Below are 21,650 nucleotides of genomic sequence, written 5' to 3'. Positions count from 1 at the left end.
GCCGCCGCCCCCCCCCCCCCAGTGTTGTGCAGAAGTGCCTCTGATCTCTTCACCTGGCAGAATCCATGCAGATGACAGAACATTTGCCAGACACACGCCCTTGCAGCCAATGTCTCTCAGTTATTCCAGGCACACCTTTAGACTCTCTTATCTCTCTCCCCTGCTGTGGGCAAAGGCCGAGGGGTGTGCCGTAGTTAGAACTGCGAGACAGTTGGGGTTTGGACGCCACCTCTGTAAAAATGGGCTTACCGGTATGTGAGTTATGATGCTGCTACTGATTTTAATGGGTTTTTAACATACCTACTGATTTATATTGTTATATTATGTTTATTTTGTTTGTTGTTAGGTTTTATTGTATACCACCCTGAGCCCTTCAGGGGTAGGGCGGTCTATTATTATCATCATCATCATCATCATCATCATCATCATCATCATCATCATCATCATCATCATCATCATCATTATCATTATTGTAGATTTCACAGCTGCCAGATCTTTAGCTGGTTGTTGGCCTTCATTACAATTCGAGCCTCACCCAGAGGCCTAGGAAGTTGTAATGTATCGGCATAGTATTCATGCGGATCCCAGCAGGGCTGCCTTCTGAATTTGACAGATGTTTTTATTATTATTATTATTATTATTATTATTATTATTATTATTATTATTATTATTATTATTATTATTATATGGTAGATTTCACAGCTGCCAGATCTTTAGCTGGTTGTTGGCCTTCATTACAATTCGAGCCTCACCCAGAAGCCTAGGAAGTTGTAATGTATCGGCGTAGTATTCGTGCGGATCCCAGCAGGGCTGCCTTCTGAATTTGACAGATGTATTATTATTATTATTGTTGTTGTTGTTGTTGTTGGTTGTTGTTGTTGTTGTTATATGGTAGATTTCCTGGCTTCTGAATCACTGTAGCAGTTGTTGGCCTTCATTACAATTCGAGCCTCACTTAGAAGCCTAGGAAGTTGTAATGTATGGGCGTAGTATTCGTCACGTGGATCCCAGCAGGGCTGCCTTCTGAATTTGACAGATGTTTTATTATTATTATTATTATTATTATTATTATTATTATTATTATTATTATTATTATTATTATTATTATTATTATTATTATTATTATTATTATTATTATTATACACATAATAACACAGCACAAGTGTCTGGAATTCATCTCTGAATATCGAGTCCTTCCCAAGGACCTAGGATATTAGAGGTATTTGCGTAGAATATGTGCAGTTCCTAGAAGTGCTGCTTTCTGCAGCATGTGGACTGATGTTCTGTCCAAGTTTAGGCTTTCCAGATGTTTTTCAAGATTTCTTGGGATTCCTCCTAGAGCACCCAGGCTACTGGTGAGATTACTGTTGTTCTTTTTTGCCACAATCGTTCAACTTCAATTTGTAGGTCCTTGTATTTTGTGATCTTTTCCAGCTCTTTGTCCTCTACCCTGCTGTCACCTGGCACAGCTTGTGTCGATGATCCAAACATGTTTCTTCTCTATCACTGTTATGTCTGGGGTGTTGTGTGCCCAGGTGTCACCTTGTCTAATCTGTATTCATAAGAAGTCCCAGAGTATTTTTGCTTCTTCATTTTTTTTTTTTTTTTTTTTCTGTGGACTTCTCCAAAGCTGATGCTTCAAATTACCAGTTCTTGCTACCAGGGCCAGGCCGTGCTTTTTGCAAAGATTCCAGTGTACCATAGCTGCTAGCCTATTGTGATGTTCGATATAGTCAGTTTGGGCTATTTTCTTGCAGATGATGTGCTCCGCGGTTTTAGATCACACTCTTTGCAGAGGCGGCACTTTGGGTCGATGGCCAGGACTTTTCGATTCGTGTCTGTGCATTTGTCCATGTGTGCTTGCTCCTGGGCAGCAAAAATCAGGCCTTCAGTTTCCTTCTTTAGAGTTCCCCTTCTGGGCCACTCCCATGTTTTCTTGCTGTCAATCTTCCCTTCAATGTTCTTGGTACTGCCCGTAGAGTGAAAACTGTTTAGCTTTCCCTCCTTTAGATGTTTTTTTAAACTGTTGGACTCTATACTCTTCTTTTGATTCTTTGGCTTTCAGCATCTCAGCCTTGTGGACTTCTTTCAATGCTGGCTCTTGACTTTCTTGTATTATTATTATTATTATTATTATTATTATTATTATTATTATTATTATTATTATTATTATTATTATTATTATTATTATTATTATTATTATTATTATTATTATTATTATTATTATTATTATTATATGGTAGATTTCACAGCTGCCGGATCTTTAGATGGTTGTTGGCCTTCATTACAATTCGAGCCTCACCCAGAAGCCTAGGAAGTTGTAATGTATCGGCGTAGTATTCGTGCGGATCCCAGCAGGGCTGCCTTCTGAATTTGACAGATGTTAATTTTGTCAATTCGAAGATGTTTTAAGTGCTGCCCTAGTGTTTTCGAGATGGCGCCCAGCGTGCCAATTACCACTGCGACGACCTCAGCTGGTTTGTGCCCTTATTATTGTTGTTGTGGTGGTGGTGGTGGAGGTGGTGGTGGTGATACGCTTGTGGGGAATGCGCTGTACACATCCTCAAAGGGACCGTCATCTTGAAATTCAGGTCCTCATCCCTGACATCAGAAACTATTTCTCAGAGACCGAAACTGTGGCTGAAATTAAATTTTGCTTTGTGTATTCCAGAATACAACTGAATCCTCTGAAACACCCAGAGATTCCTCTACGGGAGGCCTTAAGTGCGTAATTCCATGTGGAGTGAACATAACACAAGAACATGAGACGAACCCTTCTGGATCAGACCAGTGGTTCATCCAGTCCAGCATCCTGTCCCACACAGCGGCCAACCAGTTACTCTGGAGGGCCAAACATAGAGGCCAAGGCCTTCCCCTGACGTTGCCTCCTGGCACTAGAATTCAGAGGTTGACTGCCTCTGGCTTTGGAGGTTCCCATGGTCAGTAACCACTGGTAGACTTATTTATGTTATTTATTTTATTTCATTCAGCTAATTGGCCACCCTTCGCCACATGGGCTCAGGACAACTTACAACAGTCCTTACAATAAAACATCAAAACCAGCAGCAATAATTCTGCCAACTTTTCGGCACCAGTACAAATCAACCCGAGAGGAATGGAACGTCCTCAGAAACCCCTTATAAACCAGAAATCTTTATAACCATTCAAAAAATGGAGGAAGAAGAAGAGAAGAAGAAGAGTTTGAATTTATATCCCCCCTTTCTCTCCTGCAGGAGACTCAAAGGGGCTCACAATCTCCTTGCCCTTCCCTTCTCACAACAAACACCCTGTGAGGTAGGTGGGGCTGAGAGAGCTCCGAAGAACTGTGACTAGCCCAAGGTCACCCAGCTGGCATGCATGGGAGTGTACAGGCTAATCTGAATTCCCCAGATAAGCCTCCACAGCTCAGGCGGCAGAGTGGGGAATCGAACCCGGTTCCTCCAGATTAGATACACGAGCTCTTAACCCGATTAGATACATGAGCAAAAGGAAAATGGGGAGCAGGCAGGAAATAGAAAGGGAAGAGGGAAACAGAAGGAGGGAAAGAAAGGGAGGACAGCTGGTTGAAAACCATGAATTTGTCTAAACCCCATCTAAGGCTGTCTATGTTTGTGGCATCCACTGTCACACCAGATGGGAAGATTCCCTTTAGAAGAAGAAGAGTTTGGATTTATACCCCACCTTTCTCTTCTGTAAGGAGCCTCAAAAGGGCTTACAAACTCCTTTCCCTTCCTCTCTCCACAACAAACACCTTGGGAGACAGGCAGTGGCATAGCGCCAATGGGGAGGGGCACGATGCCCCGGGTGCACACCTGTGCGAGGGCATGAGCAGGGGCATGGGCGTGGCAGGGGCACATGGGTTCCCCAGGTGCACTTCCCCCTTGCTCCGCCCCTAGAGGCAGATGGGACTGACAGAGTTCTGAGAGAACCGTGACTGGCCCAGGGCCACTCAGCAGGCTTCATGTGGGGGAATGGGGGAACAAATCAAGCTCACCAGAACCAGAGTTTCCCGCTCATGTGGAGAAGTGGGGGATCAAACCCAGTTCTTCAGATTAGAGTCTGCTGCTCCTAACCACTACAACACACTGATTCTCCAGCCAATCTTTAGGTACCAAGGTCATGGCAACAGTCACTATGACCTGGGCCAGCTCAACCGGGCCTGTGGCTTCTTAGGAATGAACTACATGGAAAAGATGGCAAAATGCTAACAGGGAAATGGAAGAACTACTCAACACCTTCTTTGCCTCAGTCTTTTCCCAACAAGGAAACAGTACTCATCCAGGGGAAAATGAAACAGAAGATACAGTAGGAGAAATTCAGCACAGAATAAATAAAGAGGTAATGCAGGAACACCTGGCTACTTTAAACAAATTCAAATCTCCAGGCCCTGGTGAGCTACATTCCAGGGCGTTAAAATAACTGGCAGAAGTAATCTCAGAACCACTTGCTACAATCTTTGAAAACTCTTGGAGAATAGGAGAAGTCCCAGTGGACTGGAGGAGGGCTAATGTTATACCCATCTTCAAAAAGGGGGACTCTAATAATTACTGACATCGATGCCAGGGAAGATTCTGGAACAAATCATTAGATAGTCTGCCAGAACTTAAAAGAGAATACTGTGATCACAAAAATTCAGCATGGGTTTCTGAAAAACAATCTATTTTTTTTTTTTTTGACAGAGTGACAAGCTTGGTAAATGAAGGGAATGCTGTGAACGTAGCATACCTTGATTTTGGTAAAGTTTTGGACAAGGTGCCCCATAATATTCTTTCAAGTAAGCTAGTGAAATGTGGACTAGACAATGCTACTGTTAGATGGAGTTCTAAGTGGTTGACTGGCCGAATTCAAAGGGTGCTCATCAAAGACTCATCTTCATCCTGGGGAGAAGTGACTAGTGGGGTGCCACAGGGTTCTGTCCTGGGCCTACTGCTATTCAATATTTTTTATCAATGACTTGGATGATGGAATAGAGGGCATGCTAATCAAATTTGCAGATGACACCAAATTAGGAGGAGTAGCTAATACCCCAGAGGTCAGAGTCAGGATTCAAAATGACCTGGACAGATTAGAGAGCTGGGCCAAAACCAACAAAATGAATTTCAACAGAGATAAATGTAAGATACTACACTTAGGCAGAAAAAATGAGATGCAGATATAGGATGGGTGACACCTGCTATTTGTACCTCTCTATTCTGTATTGGTTAGACAGTTCTGGGCACCACAATTCAAGAAGGATATTGACTAGCTGGAACAGGTCCAGAGGAGGGCAACCAAAATGGTAAAAGGTCTGAAATCCATGCTTTACGAGGAGAGACTTAGAGAGCTGGAGATGTTTAGTTTCATGAAGAGAAGGTTAACTTAAGAGGTGACATGATAGTCATGTTTAGATTTCTGAAGGGATGCCATGTTGGTGAGGGAGCGAGCTTGTTTTCTGCTGCTCCAGAGACTAGGACCAGGAGTAATGGGTTCAAGGTGAAGGGAAAGAGATTCCACCTAAACATCAGGAAAAACTTCCTGACAGTCAGGGCTGTTCGACAGTGAGCACTACCTCGGAGAGTGGTGGAGTTTCCTTCTTTGGAGGTTTTTAAAGAAAGGCTGCATGGCCATCTGACAGGAGTGTTTTGATTGGGTGTTCCTGCATTGCAGGGGGTTGGACTTGACGGCCCTTGGGATCTCTTCCAACTCTATGATTCTATGAGAGCAGCCAGAGGAGGAAACAAAAATACCATCGATTCAGCCAAGTGGTTTCACTTTCAATAGCCTATTCTTTGATGGAGCCATGAGGGCTGTCCAGATCCCTTGTTTGGTCTGTGAATTGTTGCAGAGCCAAAGTTGAGCACACTGGTGACGCTACTGGCATATGCTGCAAAAGAACTAGTTTCAGATTCCCATGGGTGACCTTAGACTAGCCAATGGTTGCCATCCTCCAGATGCAGCCTGGAGATTTCCCAGAATTATGACTGATCTCCAGACCAAAGAGATCAGTTCTCCTGGAGATCATGGCTGCTTTGGAAGGTGGACTCTACGGCAAAAAATATCTTGCTGAGGTGCCTCCCCTCCCCAAATTTACCTCCCAGGCTCCCCACACAAAATCTCCAGGAATGTCTCATCCTGAAGCTGGCATCCCTATGAACCCTAGGCTAGGAACTGTCTCTCTGTCTGGCTTACTTCAAAGGGTTGTTGTAGTAAGAATAAAGTGGAGGCGGGGAGAATGATGCAAGCCCCCCCCCCCCCCCCCCGTTTTGTGGAAACAAGCAGGGTATAAGTATTTTCTATAGATAAATAAATTGGGAGGGCACACTTCTTTGAGGGTAAGTTCTGTGGGGCAAAATGGGACCCATACTTCTTTGAGGGTAAGTTCTGTGGGCAAAATGGGACCCACACTTCTTTGAGGGTAAGATCTGTGGGGCAAAATGGGACTTACCTCCAAGCAAATGTTCCCAGCATCCGGCATGGACCGTCTCATTCCTAACCAACCCAAACGCAGCTCACCGACCATTCACAAGTGGTCGGTTCAATGGTGGATAAACCTCCTCTTCAGCCTGCCCGTCTTTGTCAACAAAACCAGAAGAAAGGAAGTTGTCTCATCCCTGAAAGGAGAAAGTATTTGAAGGGCCACCGGTTCTCTTCAAAACCGCCTCAGTCTCTGTGTCTGACGGCAGCTACACGCAGAGGAGAAAAGAGCCATTTTGCCACATACCTTGCTGAGTTCACGCTACCTGTTTCTCCCTCACACACCTTTGGACTCTGCCCTCTTATCTCTCTTCCTTATTGTGGGTGGAGGCAGGCAGCTACGGGCGCACTTCACCTTCTGCAAACCTCTCCTTTGCCACTCGCCTTCCAGCATCTGGTTTTCAGAGATTCAATTGAGAAGCTTAATTCAGCCATAATAGGTCATAGCCCTAATAAGTCATGCACCTATCCAAAAATATCCATGAATTTATCTGCTCTTGTTTTTTTTAATGTACCAACCTTCACCATATCTTGTGGCAGTGAGTCCCGTAAGCTAATGTCACGTTACACAGCAATGGCAACCAATAATTAACTTCAGCGTGCTGCAGTGGTGAAGAGCGGCTGACTCTAAACTGGGGGACTGGGTTTGTTTTCCTTGTTTCTCCACAAGATGCCTGCTGGGTGACCTTGGCTAGTCACAGTTTTCTCAGGACATTCTCAGTCCCACCTACCTCGCAAGGTGTCTGACGTGTGGAGGGGAAAGTGATTGTAAGCTGCTTTGAGACTTCTCAAAGGCAGAGAAAAATTGGGTACAAAAACCAATGTATTGTCGAAGGCTTTCACAGCTGGAATCACTGGAGTGTTGTGGAGTTTCCGGGCTGTATGGCCCAGTTCCAGTAGCATTTTCTCCTGGCGTTTCGTCAGCCACAGATGCAGGCAAAACGCCAGGAGAAAATGCTACCGGAACATGGCCATACAGCCCAGAAAACCCACAACACTCCATAAAAACCATCTCTTCCTCCTTCTCTTCCTCCTTCTTCTCTTCCTCCTTCTCTTGTTCTTCTCCTCCTCCTCCTCTAGAGGGCCCTAATTGCAAGAAAAGGGTACAAAGTTGTTCTGTTTTGCTTTTTCCACACTGTGGGTAAAATTACATGCTTCCCTAGCATTCTGCACCCCCTCCCCCAACTTTCTAATATTATCAGCTACCGCATGTAAGTATCCAACTAGCCACAAGGGGGCACTATTGTGCTGCATAAAAATATTTCTCTTTAGCGCTAACCTCCTCTTTGGCCTTGCTGTTGCAGGTGGGGAAAAACTAGGACCTTGTCAGAGGATGATTGGCAAGGCTTTTGTTCGGTTTCCAGTGGCAGTTGCTGGCTGGTGGCCATATCGACCGTGGTCTGCCGTGACTGTGAAACAAAAGGTCAGATCTGAAGGGTCTGAGCCCTGTGGCTCATCTCCCCGAGAAAACATTCACAGATCCATGGAATTTAAAACAATGAGCAACTTACATTCAAGAGGGCAATTTGCTACTTGCAGCAGCAGATGAATCAACTGCACCTTTAGTTGATTAATCTATCTGGCACCTTTTTTTTGTTCCAGCCTTCTGGTTCTCCTATTTGGATACTACAGCCCTGCGAGGTAGCAGGAAGTGACTGGCCCAAGGTCTCCCAGCAAGCTTCAAGGCAGTGAAGTTTGGGACCCACGTTGTGGACCGTTGTCACCCTGACACCAGATGACAATCTGTAATCAGTGGGAGCGAGATTGAAGAGCCTGTGCAGTTTATTACCAGTGGCTATTTTGGTTCTGGTATGGTACAGGAAATGTCAAATGAAATATTAAATCTGGCTTTTCCTTCCTAGATGATGGTAGCTTTTCTTGATTAAGTTGAACTTAATCAAGTAAATATTCTATAAAGGCACCTTATTGAATTTCTGGTACGGAGGTCTGGTGAGTATCGAGGTGCGGGGGAGGCCCATCTTTTGCATACATATGAAACAGATTGGCTGCTTCTTGAAATACCAGCAAATTTAAGAAGGCTTTGTTTTTATAAGGAATCACTGAGCAGGAACATCGATGAAAAGCCACAGGCTGGTGCTCTCAGAGGCTTAGTCAGGGCAGCAGGTCAGAGTCAGACCCTGTTGTACCCTGTTTCCCCGAATATAAAACATCCCCAGAAATAAGACGTAGTAGAGGTTTTGCTGAAGTGTGAAATATAAGGCATCCCCTGAAAGTAAGACATAGCAAAGTTTTTGTTTGGAAGCATGTCCAACGAACAGAACACAGAAAAATAAGACATCCCCTGAAAATAAGATATAGCGCATCTTTAGGAGCAAAAATTAATATAAGACACTGTCTTATTTTCGGGGAAACATGGTAGCTTCTTACAGTTCCTGAAATCAGCAGACTCAGTGTAGCAGTTAGAGCAATGGTTCCCAACCATTTCCCTAAAATTGTACCCCCCCCCCATATTAGCAAACCCATACATAATTTTTTTCATGTACCCGCAAATACTCTGGCTTGTACCCCTGGTTGGGAACCACTGAGTTAGAATATTGGGCTAGGATCTGAGAGACCCAGCTTTGAATTCCCAGTCTGCCATGGAAGCTTGCTGGCTGTCCTTGAGTGGGTCACACACACTAAGTCTGACCTGCCTACCTCACAGGACTGTTGTGAGGCTACAATGGAGGAGAGGAGAAAGAGGGAAGCTACTTTGGGTTCTCAGTTTTGGTAGTGGGGGGTGGGGGACAAGGTATAAATTAAGTTTTGAAACAGGGCAGAGAGGGAAGAAACTGGAGATGCGTTGCTGGGAGGTTGTTACTCTGTATTACATCCAGAATGTACAGCTGCCAACCTCCAGGTGGGCTATGGCGATCCCCCAGAGTTACAGCTCATCTCCAGATCACAGAGATCAGTTCCCCAGGAGAAAATGGCCGCTTTAGAAGGTGAACTCTATGGCATTATTCCCCATTGAAGTCCCTCCCCTTCTTAAACCCCGCCCTCATCAGGCTCCACCCCCAAAATCTCCAGGGATTTTCTAACCCAGATTTGACAACCCTACCTGGATCTACAGAGGGTGTCAACTCCAGGTTGGGAAATCCCTGGAGATTTTGGGGGTGGAGCCTGAGGAGGGCAGGGTTTAAGAAGGGGAGGGACTTCAATGGGGAATAATGCCCTGGATTTCACCTTCTAAAGTGGCCATTTTCTCGAGGGGAAGTGACCTCGTGTCACCTGGAGATGTTGTAACTTCAGGAGGCCCTCCAGCTGCCACTTGGAAGACTGTAATTCTTTTTATTAAACAAATTTCAGCAATTAAATACTTTTGTTTCCTGAGGGTTTTTTTAAACTTACAATATACAGAACCCCCCCAGTGGGTTTCCCACTGATGTGAGACTATACCTGTAAGGAAAAAGAAAGGCTATATCGTTAGAGATCATATAGGTAACTTTAAAAACTTGTTAAAATATATTGGGTTCAAGGGAGCCGCCAGAAACTAGTGCAGATTGGTACCGGATTAACCTGTTGGGGCACCTACGCACTGATTATTAAGGTGGACCACTTGGACGTTGACAACCCTAGAGCCAAACGACCTTTGAAAACGTTTATTCAGAATACTTCCTGTCAGAGGCGGGATCCAAACAGTTCTCACCACTTCTCTAGAAGTGGTTACTAATTTTTTCTGAGTTCTGAGAAGAGGTTACTAAAGCAACCTCCCTGCCCAATAGGGACTGGAGGTGCGTCTGTGCGGCGGCGCCACTGTTTGAATCCCACCACCATCGGAACCTGTTATTAAAATTTTTGGATCCCACCACTGCTTCCTGTGCAAGAGCAGACGTCCCTGGGAGCAGTCTATCTGAGGCTGAGGCTGGAGAACTTCAGCAAAGGAACGTGCTCCCGGAGGCTTAGTCAGGGCAGCAGGCCAGACCCTGCTTGCACGGGCATGGCTGTGGCTTCCCGGACCAAATCCGGCCCACTTTGGCTTGGCCTGGTCCGACTAGCAACGCGTCGCTCAAGCTGGAGCAGCTCATTAGCAAGGCTGGCCACTTTAATGAGCCTTGTCAATCCATTTTTATATTTCTCCACCACAACCTACCCGGTGCAAACACAGGCAACTGAACGACTGCCGGCAGGCAGCTCAAGAGCAGAGCCAGGGGTCTACAACCTGCGGCTCTCCAGATGTTCATGGACTACAATTCCCATCAGCCCCTGCCAGCATGGCCAATTGGCCAAGCTGGCAGGGGCTGATGGGATTTGTAGTCCATGAACATCTGGAGTGCCGCAGGTTGCAGACCCCCGAGACAAACTGCGCTGCTGCAGGGAAACAAGTGGAGCCAATGGGGCGACCCTCGAGCCCTACAGAAGTCAAAGCCCCCAACCCAATCATTTATTATTATTATTTTGGGAGGGGGATTCGGAGGTAAACCTGAAGGCACGCCTCCACCACTCTGCCCCGGTGCAGGCCGTCGTTGCAAGGGAGAAGAACTCTGCGCATGCTCAGAGGCACGCGGCATTAATTACTGCACCTGTCCCAGGACAAAGAGAGACCCCGCCCCTCCACCCCCAAGAGTCTCGGTTGCAAGAGAGGGGGTTTATGGCTTCTTAGCGACTACAAGCAACTCCAGGGTCAGGGAGGTGAAGGCGCGGGTCGCTTCTGGCCCCGCCAAAGCACAGGAGGCTTCTTGGAAACCGGATTCAAATTCCTCAGCATCCCCCCTTTTGCTTTTAAAAGGCAAATGCTATATTTCCCCAGTCCTAAATTGGAAAGGGGGCGGGGAGAAAGGGAAATGAGGGCGTGGTTTAAAAGCCTCGCTTCCTATTGGCTGGAGTGTCTTTCCCCACCCCCCTCAATCCCTAGCCCAGGGTTGCTAGGAGACCGACCCAAACAAAGGATCTAAGGAGCCAGTATGGCAACGCATTACAGTTCTGGGCAGGTGAGAGTTGGGGGGGGATAGCCCCCCCCATGGGGACCCCCCCTCTTTTCCTTTCAGGAGAACCCTCATTTCCCTCTCTCATTGATAATGGGAGAATTAGCTTTTCTATGGATTCCCCTAGTTTAGAGAGAATCTCCCTAAATAATTTTCCCCTTCCCCCGAAGTCTCCATCTCCAAATGGGAAGCCCATTTTGTGCCCAGTCTACCTTGCCAAACCTTTGGGCTCACCCCCACCCCCCCCATGGGGACCAGCTCCCTTCACTAAGAGATCCCTACCCCCCCCCCCCCCCCCAATTAGGCACCCTTCTCTGCCTCCTCCCTCCAGTCAAACCCCAGCTCTGCCTTCTGGGAATCTTTTATCCTGCCACACAGGAAGAAAAAACCCCTTATTCCCAAGCTGCCTCTGGTTGACAGGAGACCCCCTTGGAAAGACACTGATATCTCCCCCCCCCCAAAAAAAACCCCTTTCTCATTCACCCACAAAGCCTTCATTTTTGCATAATTATCTTCATCATAGAGAGGAACAAAAAGATGAATCCCCACTATGAGCCCACTCCATCTGCCTTCTGAGCCTGGCTTCCTAGCCTTGAGGCCTAGAAACTTCCTTTTCTTTTCTTTCTTAAAAAAACTAAGTTGAGATTCTACTGACCTAATGCCGGGAGCTGCATCTAGCACCCAGTTCATGCTTCTGTAACACAGCCGAAGACCCTTCCCCTCCCCAGAACTGTTGCCTTGAAACTTTTGTTCCCCACCCCAAATTAACCCCACGCATTTCCCTTTTTTTATAGTATGAAGATGCTTACAATCCCCGGAATCTGCAAAACTGGAACCTTCCCAGAGTGTGCAAGCAGGTGAGTTTTCCTCAAAGATGGATTGTTTTGATGCTGGAAGGTGCAGCTCCTTCCCACTCCCTAACAGACCCCCCTCCCTTCAAAAGGATGGGTATCCCCCTTCTGGAGAGCTTTGAGGGAACTCAAAGCAGCAGTGGCATAGTGGTTAAGAGCAGGTGCATTCCAGTCTGGAGGAACTGGGTTTGATTCCCCGCTCTGCCGCTTGAGCTGTGGAGGCTTATCTGGGGAATTCAGATTAGCCTGTGCACTTCCACACATGCCAGCTGGGTGACCTTGGGCTAGTCACAGTTCTTCTGAGCTCTCTCAGCCCCACCCACCTCACAGGGTGTTTGTGAGGGGGGGGGAAGGGACAGGAGATTGTCAGCCCCTTTGAGTCTCTTACAGGAGAGAAAGGGGGGTATAAATCCAAACTCCTCCTCCTCTTCTTTCTTCTGTTCTTCTTGTTTGTTCCAATGAAGCCTTGGTTATTTGTTATGCCAGTGTGGTGTAGTGGTTAAGGTGTTCGACTAGGCCCTGGACAACCCAGGTTCGAATACCCACATTGCCTTGGAGACCTGCTGAGGTAACCTTGGGCCAGTCACCCACCTTGGCCCTGGCAAGTATTTGAATGGGAAACCTCCAAGAAATATCAGGGATGTGACGATGGCAAACCACCATTCAATGTCTCTTGCCCCAGGGGGTCACCGTAAGTCAGCTGTGACTTCGTAGCAAACAAAGGTCCTTCTTTTGCTTTTCTGAAGAAATTGTACAAATAGATGGAATAATAAATTGAGCCTCACAGTTCAGGGGCAGTGTATCACGAAGTTTCAGATGCTGACGACCAGCGGCAGGGGATGCCTGTGTCTGGCTTCGGAGCTGTCTAGAGGCCCTTGGCTGTTTGATAATCACAAGAATGTTGCACTTTAATGGGGTTTGGTTTTAATGAGTATAGAGCCATAATTATTATTAATTAATTTTGATATTTACTGATTTTATCTGTGGTCTACCTGTGTATCCTGTTTAACTTGTTGTTCACCGCCCTGAGCCCTCCGGGGGAGGGCGGTATACAAGTATAATAAATAAGTAAGTAAGCAAATAAATAAATAAGTAAATCAATCAAATAAATAAATAAATAAATAAGACAGCCAGATGGATCGGCGCCAGCAAAGCAATCTTGATGTTCTTTCTTCTCTTCCTCCCGTTCCATCTGATGCTCCTGTCTTTTCCATCCAGCGCCCTTCTGCACGGGAAGGTTACACGCAGTTCGTAGCCAATGACAGGGGACATTTACTGCCTGCAGTCCCCCGCTCAAAGGTAAGTCTGTTCTCCTTTTGAAACCTAAGTTGAGATGCTAGAAAGTGTCCAGCTCAGTCCCTTTCGTTCATTCTGAATCGTGTCGTGCCTGTCTGCTAGTTTTGAGCTGTAAAAATGGGGAGGAACAGATGGAGAAGAACAGATTGGGAACAAATTGGTTCTAAGGACGGAACGTAGCTCAGTGGTAGTTCGCTTGCTTAGGTCACAAAAGGTCTCAGGTTCGTCCCCCTGGGTAAAAGGATCACATGGGAGGAAATGTAAAAAAAAAACTTTGTCTCAGTCCTCAGTGCTCCAGAGACTAGGACCAGGAGTCATGGGTTCAAGGTGAAGGAAAATTTGGGCATCTTAGTTGATAGTTCCATGGGAATGCCAACTCACTGCATGGCAGCGGTGAAAAAGGCAAACTCTATGCCGGGGATAATTAGGAAAGGAGTTGATAATAAAACTGCAAGGATTGTCATGCCCTTATATAAAGCAGTGGTGCGACCGCACTTGGAGTCCTGTGTTCATTTCTGGTCGCCACATCTCAAAAAGGATATCGAAGAGATAGAAAAAGTGCAGAGAAGGGGCAACGAGGATGATTGAAGGATTGGAGCACCTTCCTTATGAGGAGAGGCTGCAGTGTTTGGGACTCTTTAGTTTGGAGAGGGGAGATATGATTGAAGTCTATAAAATTATGCATGGGGTAGAAAATGTTGACAGGGAGAAATGTTTCTCTCTTTCTCACAATACTAGAACCAGGGGGCATTCATTGAAAATGCTGGGGGGAAGAATTAGGACTAATAAAAGGAAACACTTCTTCACACAAGGTGTGATTGGCGTTTGGAATATGCTGCCTCAGGAGGTGGTGATGGCCACTCACCTGGATAGCTTTAAAAGGGGCTTGGACAGATTTATGGAGGAGAAGTCAATCTATGGCTACCAATCTTGATCCTCCTTGATCTCAGATTGCCAATACCTTAGCAGACCAGGTGCTCAGGAGCAGCAGCAGCAGCAGAAGGCCATTGCTTTCACCTCCTGCATGTGAGCTCCCAAAGGCACCTGGTGGGCCACTGCGAGTAGCAGAGTGCTGGACTAGATGGACTCTGGTCTGATCCAGCAGGCTCGTTCTTATGTTCTTATGAAAAGAGATTCCATCTAAACATCAGGAAAAACAGCTCCCTGACAGTCAGGGCTGTTCGACGGTGGAATGCACCACCTCGGAGAGTGGTGGAGTCTCCTTCTTTGGAGGCTTATAAACAGAGGCTGAATGAACATACGTCGGGAGTCCTTTGTTTGTGTGTTCCTGCATTGCAGGAGGTTGGACTTGATGGCCCTTGGGGTCTCTTCCAACTGTTATGATTCTATGAAAATTTAAAGGCGGTCCTGTAGAGGCCCCCTTCGGTCCTATAAACTGGGAAGCTGAAGTTTTATGTTGCCAGCTTTTTGATGTAGAACTGATTGTAAAGTGGAATGTATTCTCTTTAGATGTTTCACTGTGTGTTTTTGTACTAGCCGTGAACGATGTTGTTCGCCGCCCTGAGTCCGGTTTGACCAGGGTAGGGCGAAGTAGAAATCTGAAATAAAACGAGGTGATTTGTAAGCCGCTTTGAGCCTCGTCACAGTTGAGTAAAAGTGGGGTATAAATCCACACTCCTCCTCTTCTCATGCCGCTGCCTTGGCACAGGCTTCCCCGTGGGGCACCTACATGGGCACCTGGGAAATGCCACTGAAGATTCCTCCAGCCAAAGTGAGCCTGACGTCCCGCTCAGTCGATGCAGCTGCCCGGCTCACGGAGTGGATCAACAAGTCCAAGGCTCTGAGTGACGCCTGCAACGGCATGATCCCGGAGATAACCGGCAAGGTAACGGGGCGGGCTTTACGATATTGTGCTGCAACACACACAAGTCACCTCGGGGCTTCACCGCTGCTAGTGGTGGGCCCAGGAGGCAGTGCCCATCAACTTCCATGCCACCGGAGAGCCATTTAAGGGCATCGGCATCTCTCAGCCCCTTTCCAAACATGCAAAATAATACACTTTAAATCCACTTTCAGTGCTGTGCGGAAGAGCAAAATCCACTTTCAAACCATTGTGAAAGTAGATTGAATGTGCCTTATTCTGCATGGGTGGAAGGGGCCTCAGGTGGCATGGCCAAGTGGCTTGGCCAGAAAACCAGCCAGGAGCAGCAGTGGCGTAGGAGGTTAAGAGCAGGTGCATTCTAATCTGGAGGAACCGGGTTTGATTCTCTGCTCTGCCGCCTGAGCTGTGGAGGCTTATTTGGGGAATTCAGATTAGCCTGTACACTCCCACACACGCCAGCTGGGTGACCTTGGGCTAGTCACAGCTTCTCGGAGCTCTCCCAGCCCCACCCACCTCACAGGGTGCTTGTTGTGAGGGGGGAAGGGCAACGAGATTGTCAGCCCCTTTGAGTCTCCTACAGGAGAGAAAGGGGGGGATATAAATCCAAACTCTTCTCCTCCTTCTTCTTTAGGAAGGGACTTCCTCCTGTAACTGTATAGCCACGCAACCACTAAATACCATCCAGACCAGGGCATGATCCCCATGGGTAGCAGGGCACCTACTCACAATTTTCCCGGCATCCGCCAAGCATTTTTAGAAAGTAGGCGGGGCCAGAGAGGCTTTTGCCCAGCAAGGCTTCTGGTTCCCCACTGCAGATTTAATTGGCTGCGCGCATTAAAAACAACAACAACAACAACAACATTGTTTTGGCTGAAGATCGGCACTGTGCAACTGAAGGCAGGCTGCAGCAGCCATTCTGCGGCTGAGCCCCTCGTCCTGTGTCAGGATCCCAAAAGTGGCCGCAGCGTCCAAAAGTTGAGGGACACGTTTTCTAGACACAATTACGTAACGCAGAGATGTCACTCGCCAGATGTGCTGTTTCTTCATATTTGGTTGGGCCATCAGGAACACAGTTCACTACCGGATATGGCCGCCGTGCGGCATCTGCCGTACGAGCGCTCCCGCAAGAAGCTGTCAGGCCCTTATAAGACATAGCAGAATCAATTTAATGGGCTCACTTGGTGGGTTTGCTTCATAAAGAGTGAGTCTGAGTAATGTCTTTTAAGGGGAGGAGGCCGCGTTCGGCTGTGACGAATTGCAGCTCAGGGAGCGCATGTGGAGAAATGCACGATTTCTCCCGTCTGAAGAGCTAGTGTTTGTCAGAGAAGGAGAACTGGGTTTCTCCCAACGTTTATTTACATAGCTGTTTCTACCCTGCTTTTCTGCTTTGTGGACACCCCAAGTGGCTTACAACAGCATTCTCACAGCAAGTAGGTCAGTGAGGCTGAGAGAGTGAACGGCCAGCCCAGAGTCACAGCAGACAGGGGATTTGAATCCAGGTCTTTTAGATCCTTGTCCGACAGAGTACCCATTGTACCATCGCTGCTCTTTTCCTTGCTCTGAAATGGTTTGTTTGCTGCTTGGTTGCTTCCACATCCAAAGCATGCATTTACTTCATTGGTACCCAGCTCTCCTGTCCAGTGGGGACCCAAAATAGCTAACATCACTCTCTTCTACTACAGTGGCGTAGTGGCTAAGAGCAGTGGCTAAGAGCAGGTGCACTATGATCTGGAGGAACCGGGTTTGATTCTCAGCTCTGCCACTTGAGTTGTGGAGGCTTATCTGGGGAATTCAGATTAGCCTGTGCACTCCCACACACGCCAGCTGGGTGACCTTGGGCTAGTCACAGCTCTACGGAGCTCTCTCAGTCCCACCCACCTCACAGGGTGTTTGTTGTGAGGGGGGAAGGGCAAGGAGATTGTAAGCCCCTTTGAGTCTCCTACAGGAGAAAAAGGGGGGATATAAATCCAAACTCCTACTCCTCCTCTTCACAACAACCCTGTGAGGTATGTTAAGTTGAGGGTATGTGACTGCCCCAAGTTCTCCAGCCAGCTTCTGTGGCAGAATCGAGATTCAAATCTGGGCCTTCCAGATCCTAGCCATTATATCACACTGGCATTTTTGGTCCTTCTGAATAAGGAATGGGTCACCAATGTGGCCCCCGTGGGTGCCATGTTGCCTGCTGACATCTTTCCTGGTGTGGGTGGGACCAGGCGGGGGCTCCTGCCGAGATGTGACTGACTGTGCAGATTAAAATAACATTGTTTCGGCCGCAGCTCCTACCAGAGAATTAGTTTTTTTCCTCTCTCTCTTTTCTGTCACAGTCCATAATTTTAAATAATAACAATAATAAGAGTTTTGGATTTATATCCCCTCTTTCTCTCCTGCAGGAGACTCAAAGGGGCTTACAATCTCCTTGCCCTTCCCCCCTCACAACAAACACCCTGTGAGGTAGGTGGGGCTGAGAGAGCTCCGAGAAGCTGTGACTAGCCCAAGGTCACCCAGCTGGCGTGTGTGTGAGTGCACAGGCTAATCTGAATTCCCCAGATAAGCCTCCACAGCTCAAGTGGCAGAGCTGGGAATCAAACCCGGTTCCTCCAGATTAGATACACGAGCTCTTAACCTCCTATGCCACTGCTGCTCCTCTTCCCTGTGTGTGTTTACGCCTGGCTCCACCTTTCGTGGCAGCCATTTTGTAACTGGCTTCCTGCGGCAGCCATTTTGTAGTTGCATCCACCACTCTGTGTCAGAGTGACGATGGACAGATGAGTGCATTGGAGGTTGAAACGGGTTTAAATTCATTGTCATGTCAACTGAGCACAGAAATGGCAGTTTTGATGTTTCTGTATTTATCCCGGCCCTCATTCGCCCCAAGGAAGAGTCCTTTTACTCAAAGCATGTCTGGCATCCTCTGTGACTTTTCAACCTTCCTTATCAGAGCATTTCTGCCCATCCCTTTTTGGCATATGATTATTTTTAGTCTGTAAGGAAAGGGAAAAGACGGGGCTGTTTTGGGCTGCTTTAGAGGGCAGCTTCAGAGCTATGAGATGCAAATTATTTTATCACGCTTAACCCAGAACATCAATGGAATCCTTCCCACTGTTTTATGCACCTTGCAGCCCAGTGACCCAAAAGAGACTTCCGCCAAAGCCGTTCGCCCCTCCAGTAAAGGTTTGCAGCACCCCGAGTCGGCTGCCAAAATGCCCGCCCAAGAAGAGCTCAAGCAGAGTGGTTCCGGTTCCTTCGAAGCCACCCTCTCACGTCAACCTGGCACCATCGACGTCCGACTCAAAGAAGATGGTTTCCTAGATGCTGAGGATACCAAGGAGCTGAGGCAGAGAGCCTGCAGCGACATCCCGCTGTCTCGCCAGCCAGGCTGCATGGACATCCGTCTCAAAGATGCTGCCACGTCATCCAAAGCCCCGGCTCTCAGCCGCCCAAGCTCCCGAGAGCCCACCCCCAGGAGAGCCACCTCTGCCGAAACCCCCCCTTCGGCCCGGCCCAGGTCACTGGAAGGGAAGCCGAAAGGGGTCAGCACCCCCGAGCTGTTGGCTGCGTGCCGCCCGGGGTCTATGGAAGCCAATCCCAAGAACTGCCTTTTGCCCGAGGCCACGGCATCCAGTCGGCCTGCTACAAAGGGGGGCCAAGCCTCGGAGGTGCGGAAGACGCCAACAGGAGCGGACGAGGACCGGAGCAAATCACCCCAAAGGGAAGGCTCCGTAAGGCCTCCGTCTTGCCTAGAAGAACCGTCCTGTTAACCGTCTACCTGAAGGTCAAATCAAAAATTCTATCGCTGATGACTAAAACCAACTGTTCCGCTCACGTGTTTGAAGCCGTTCCAGGTCTCTTCCTCTGTCTTTTCTTTCTTTCTTTCCTTCCCGCTTTCCCCATCCGGGCCCCATCCAATCTCAAGTCATTTCCGCTCTCACCACGCCCCCCATTTCATTTCTGTTTTGCGTTTACGGGATAGCGTCTCTGCAAGAAAACACCTTCCATTCCAACGAGGGCCACCCGGCCCGGCCGTGATAACCACGCAGTTCCCAACTTACCCCAGGAAAAGGGGGGGGGATCTCTGCCCAGGAGAAGACACGCCTGATCAGACAAAGGGGTATCGATGCAACCTGAGCTTTGCGATTAAAAAAAGAAAACAAAAACTCTCGGGGACAGCTGATGGGAGAACGGTGCTGTCATAACCTAACTGGTGTTATTTGTAGTAATAAGACACTAAATAAAAGCTAACCCAGGAAAAAAGTTCTCTTTCTGGAGGTTTTGTTTCGCTTAAGGTTGTGTGACTGACCAGAAAAAAAAAAATCATAGAGACATAATTCATCTATTTCAGCTCCTTGATCAATGCAGGAAATCCAAAACCTAGAGCACCCGTCAGGTGAGTGATTATCCTCTGCCTGAAATTCTCCAGGGTGGTAAAGACTAGATCATTGATGGCGAACCTTATTGAGACCGAGTGCCCAAACTGCAACCCAAAACCCACTTATTTATTGCAAAGCGCCAACACGGCAATTTAACCTGAATACTGAGGTTTTAGTTCAGAAAAAATGGTTGGCTCCGAGGCGTGCGTTACTCGGGAGTAAGCTTGGTGGTAGTTGTTGGCTTTGCTTTGAAGCAACCATGCAACTCTTCGAATGGATGAATCACGACCCTAGGAGGGTTTACTCAGAAGCAAGCCACATTGCCAGCAACCGAGCTTACTCCCAGGTAAAGGATTGCGCTTTAGTTCTTTGCATGAAAATCAGTGGGGTTTAACAGCGCTTAACAGGGTTAGCTACACTGCTTCCCCAAAACTAGGTCTGAGGTTTAATTCTAATAATCGAGCCCAGCAGCCCAGGCCAGCGATTTCCCCCCCACGATGAACTCTGTGCGTGCCCACAGAGAGGGCTCTGAGTGCCACCTCTGGCACCCGTGCCATAGGTTCGCCATCACTGGACTAGATGGTGATTATTTTTAGGAAATTTCAGGTGGGTAGCCATGTTGGTCTAAGCAAGATTTGAAGCCGGTAGCACCTTGACACCAACAAGATTTTCAGGGTGTAAACTTTTAACAGTCCCATCTCCCCACTGGTATCTAACAAAGGGAGCTCTGACTCTCTAAAGCAAGGGTGTCCAACCCTCCAGATGTTCAGGGCTGATGGGAATCACAGTCCATGAACATCTGGGGGGCCAGAATTGGACACTCCTGCTCTAAAGCCCTGGAAATTGTGTTGATCTCTAAGGTGCTACCCGATTCTAATCCAGATCTGCCATTAGGACTTGGTTCTTCCTTACAAACACAGGTGCACGCACCCTATATTGTGTGGAAAGGGTTCTGCGCACCCTCTCTCTCCAGTTGGGCGGTGAGCGTTCGGAAAAGGGAATCTGTCATAAGGGGGGGGGGGGGGGGAACAGCAATATACCCGGCTAATTGGTTTGCCGAACGATGATGGAATCTGTTCTGAAACCCAAAAGACATCCAAGCTCATTAACAGCTGGTGTGTGTTGAAGACTGAGAGGGGAGAGAAAAGAACCACAATGGGAAAGGGGAGAGAAAATCACCCCTGTAATGAGCACAGGTAATTGGTTTAATAAAAGAGAAGGCATCGCGGGAGAGTCTTGATTCTCTTTGAGCATCAAAGAACAACGGAGCCTTTAAAGATGCCGGAGATATATAGCTCATTTCCCTTTGATAGAGACACAGAGGAAGGGGGGCCGGGGGAGGGGGGGAGATAAACAGGTTACCCTCCTTCACTCCCCCACTCTTTTTATTTTTAGCATCAAAAGCCCAGGCACTGCCTGACCAGGGAAATTTGGAATCCCTGCTTTGAACAGCTCTTTATTGCCGGTCTGACTCATCCTCAGTTTTCAAGGAGAATTTCCACCTGGGCTGGGCCGGATGGTTTCCATAGGCTCAAATGTGCCATCTTGTGCTTTCGGCGCATTTTCTCGTTAGGTACAGTAAATCTGATGGATTCGTAGAAATGTTTTAAAACGCCTGCAGGCCGCCCTCAGCCTGACTTCAGTCGGGGAGGGAGGGATATAAATTTAATATAAAATAAACAGACCAGATAAACCACTGAAGAAGAAGAAGAAGGAGGAGGAGGAGGAGGAGGAGGAGGAGTTTGGATTTATATCCCCCCTTTCTCTCCTGCAGGAGACTCAAAGGGGCTTACAATCTCCTTGCCCTTCCCCCCTCACAACAAACACCCTGTGAGGTAGGTGGGGCTGAGAGAGCTCCGAGAAGCTGTGACTAGCCCAAGGTCACCCAGCTGGCGTGTGTGGGAGTGTACAGGCT

The 21,650-nt window shown here is 47.7% G+C and overlaps 1 protein-coding gene across 1 annotated transcript; it reads left to right on the top strand.

Annotated features, from left to right (window-relative positions):
- The first annotated feature begins 11,311 nt into the window (after positions 1–11,311).
- CFAP126 (cilia and flagella associated protein 126) lies at positions 11,312–19,619 on the top strand. The gene is made up of 5 exons (XM_048511681.1): positions 11,312–11,384; positions 12,173–12,235; positions 13,448–13,528; positions 15,195–15,371; positions 18,488–19,619. Exons 1-5 carry the CDS (start codon positions 11,358–11,360, stop codon positions 19,124–19,126), a joined length of 987 nt encoding a protein of 328 aa, XP_048367638.1. The 5' UTR covers positions 11,312–11,357; the 3' UTR covers positions 19,127–19,619.
- The last annotated feature ends 2,031 nt before the right edge of the window (positions 19,620–21,650 follow it).

Source organism: Sphaerodactylus townsendi, linkage group LG01, assembly GCF_021028975.2.
Source record: "Sphaerodactylus townsendi isolate TG3544 linkage group LG01, MPM_Stown_v2.3, whole genome shotgun sequence".
Lineage (NCBI taxonomy): Eukaryota > Metazoa > Chordata > Lepidosauria > Squamata > Sphaerodactylidae > Sphaerodactylus > Sphaerodactylus townsendi.
This window is presented reverse-complemented; position numbering and strand designations above follow the sequence as displayed.

Bases quoted from the DNA above. Each gene is read 5' to 3' on its own strand.
- CFAP126 (XM_048511681.1), top strand. From the start codon at position 11,358: ATGGCAACGCATTACAGTTCTGGGCAG. The intron at 11,385-12,172 runs GTGAGAGTTGGG...CTTTTTTTATAG, and splicing joins CGCATTACAGTTCTGGGCAG to TATGAAGATGCTTACAATCC. The intron at 12,236-13,447 runs GTGAGTTTTCCT...TTTTCCATCCAG, and splicing joins TTCCCAGAGTGTGCAAGCAG to CGCCCTTCTGCACGGGAAGG.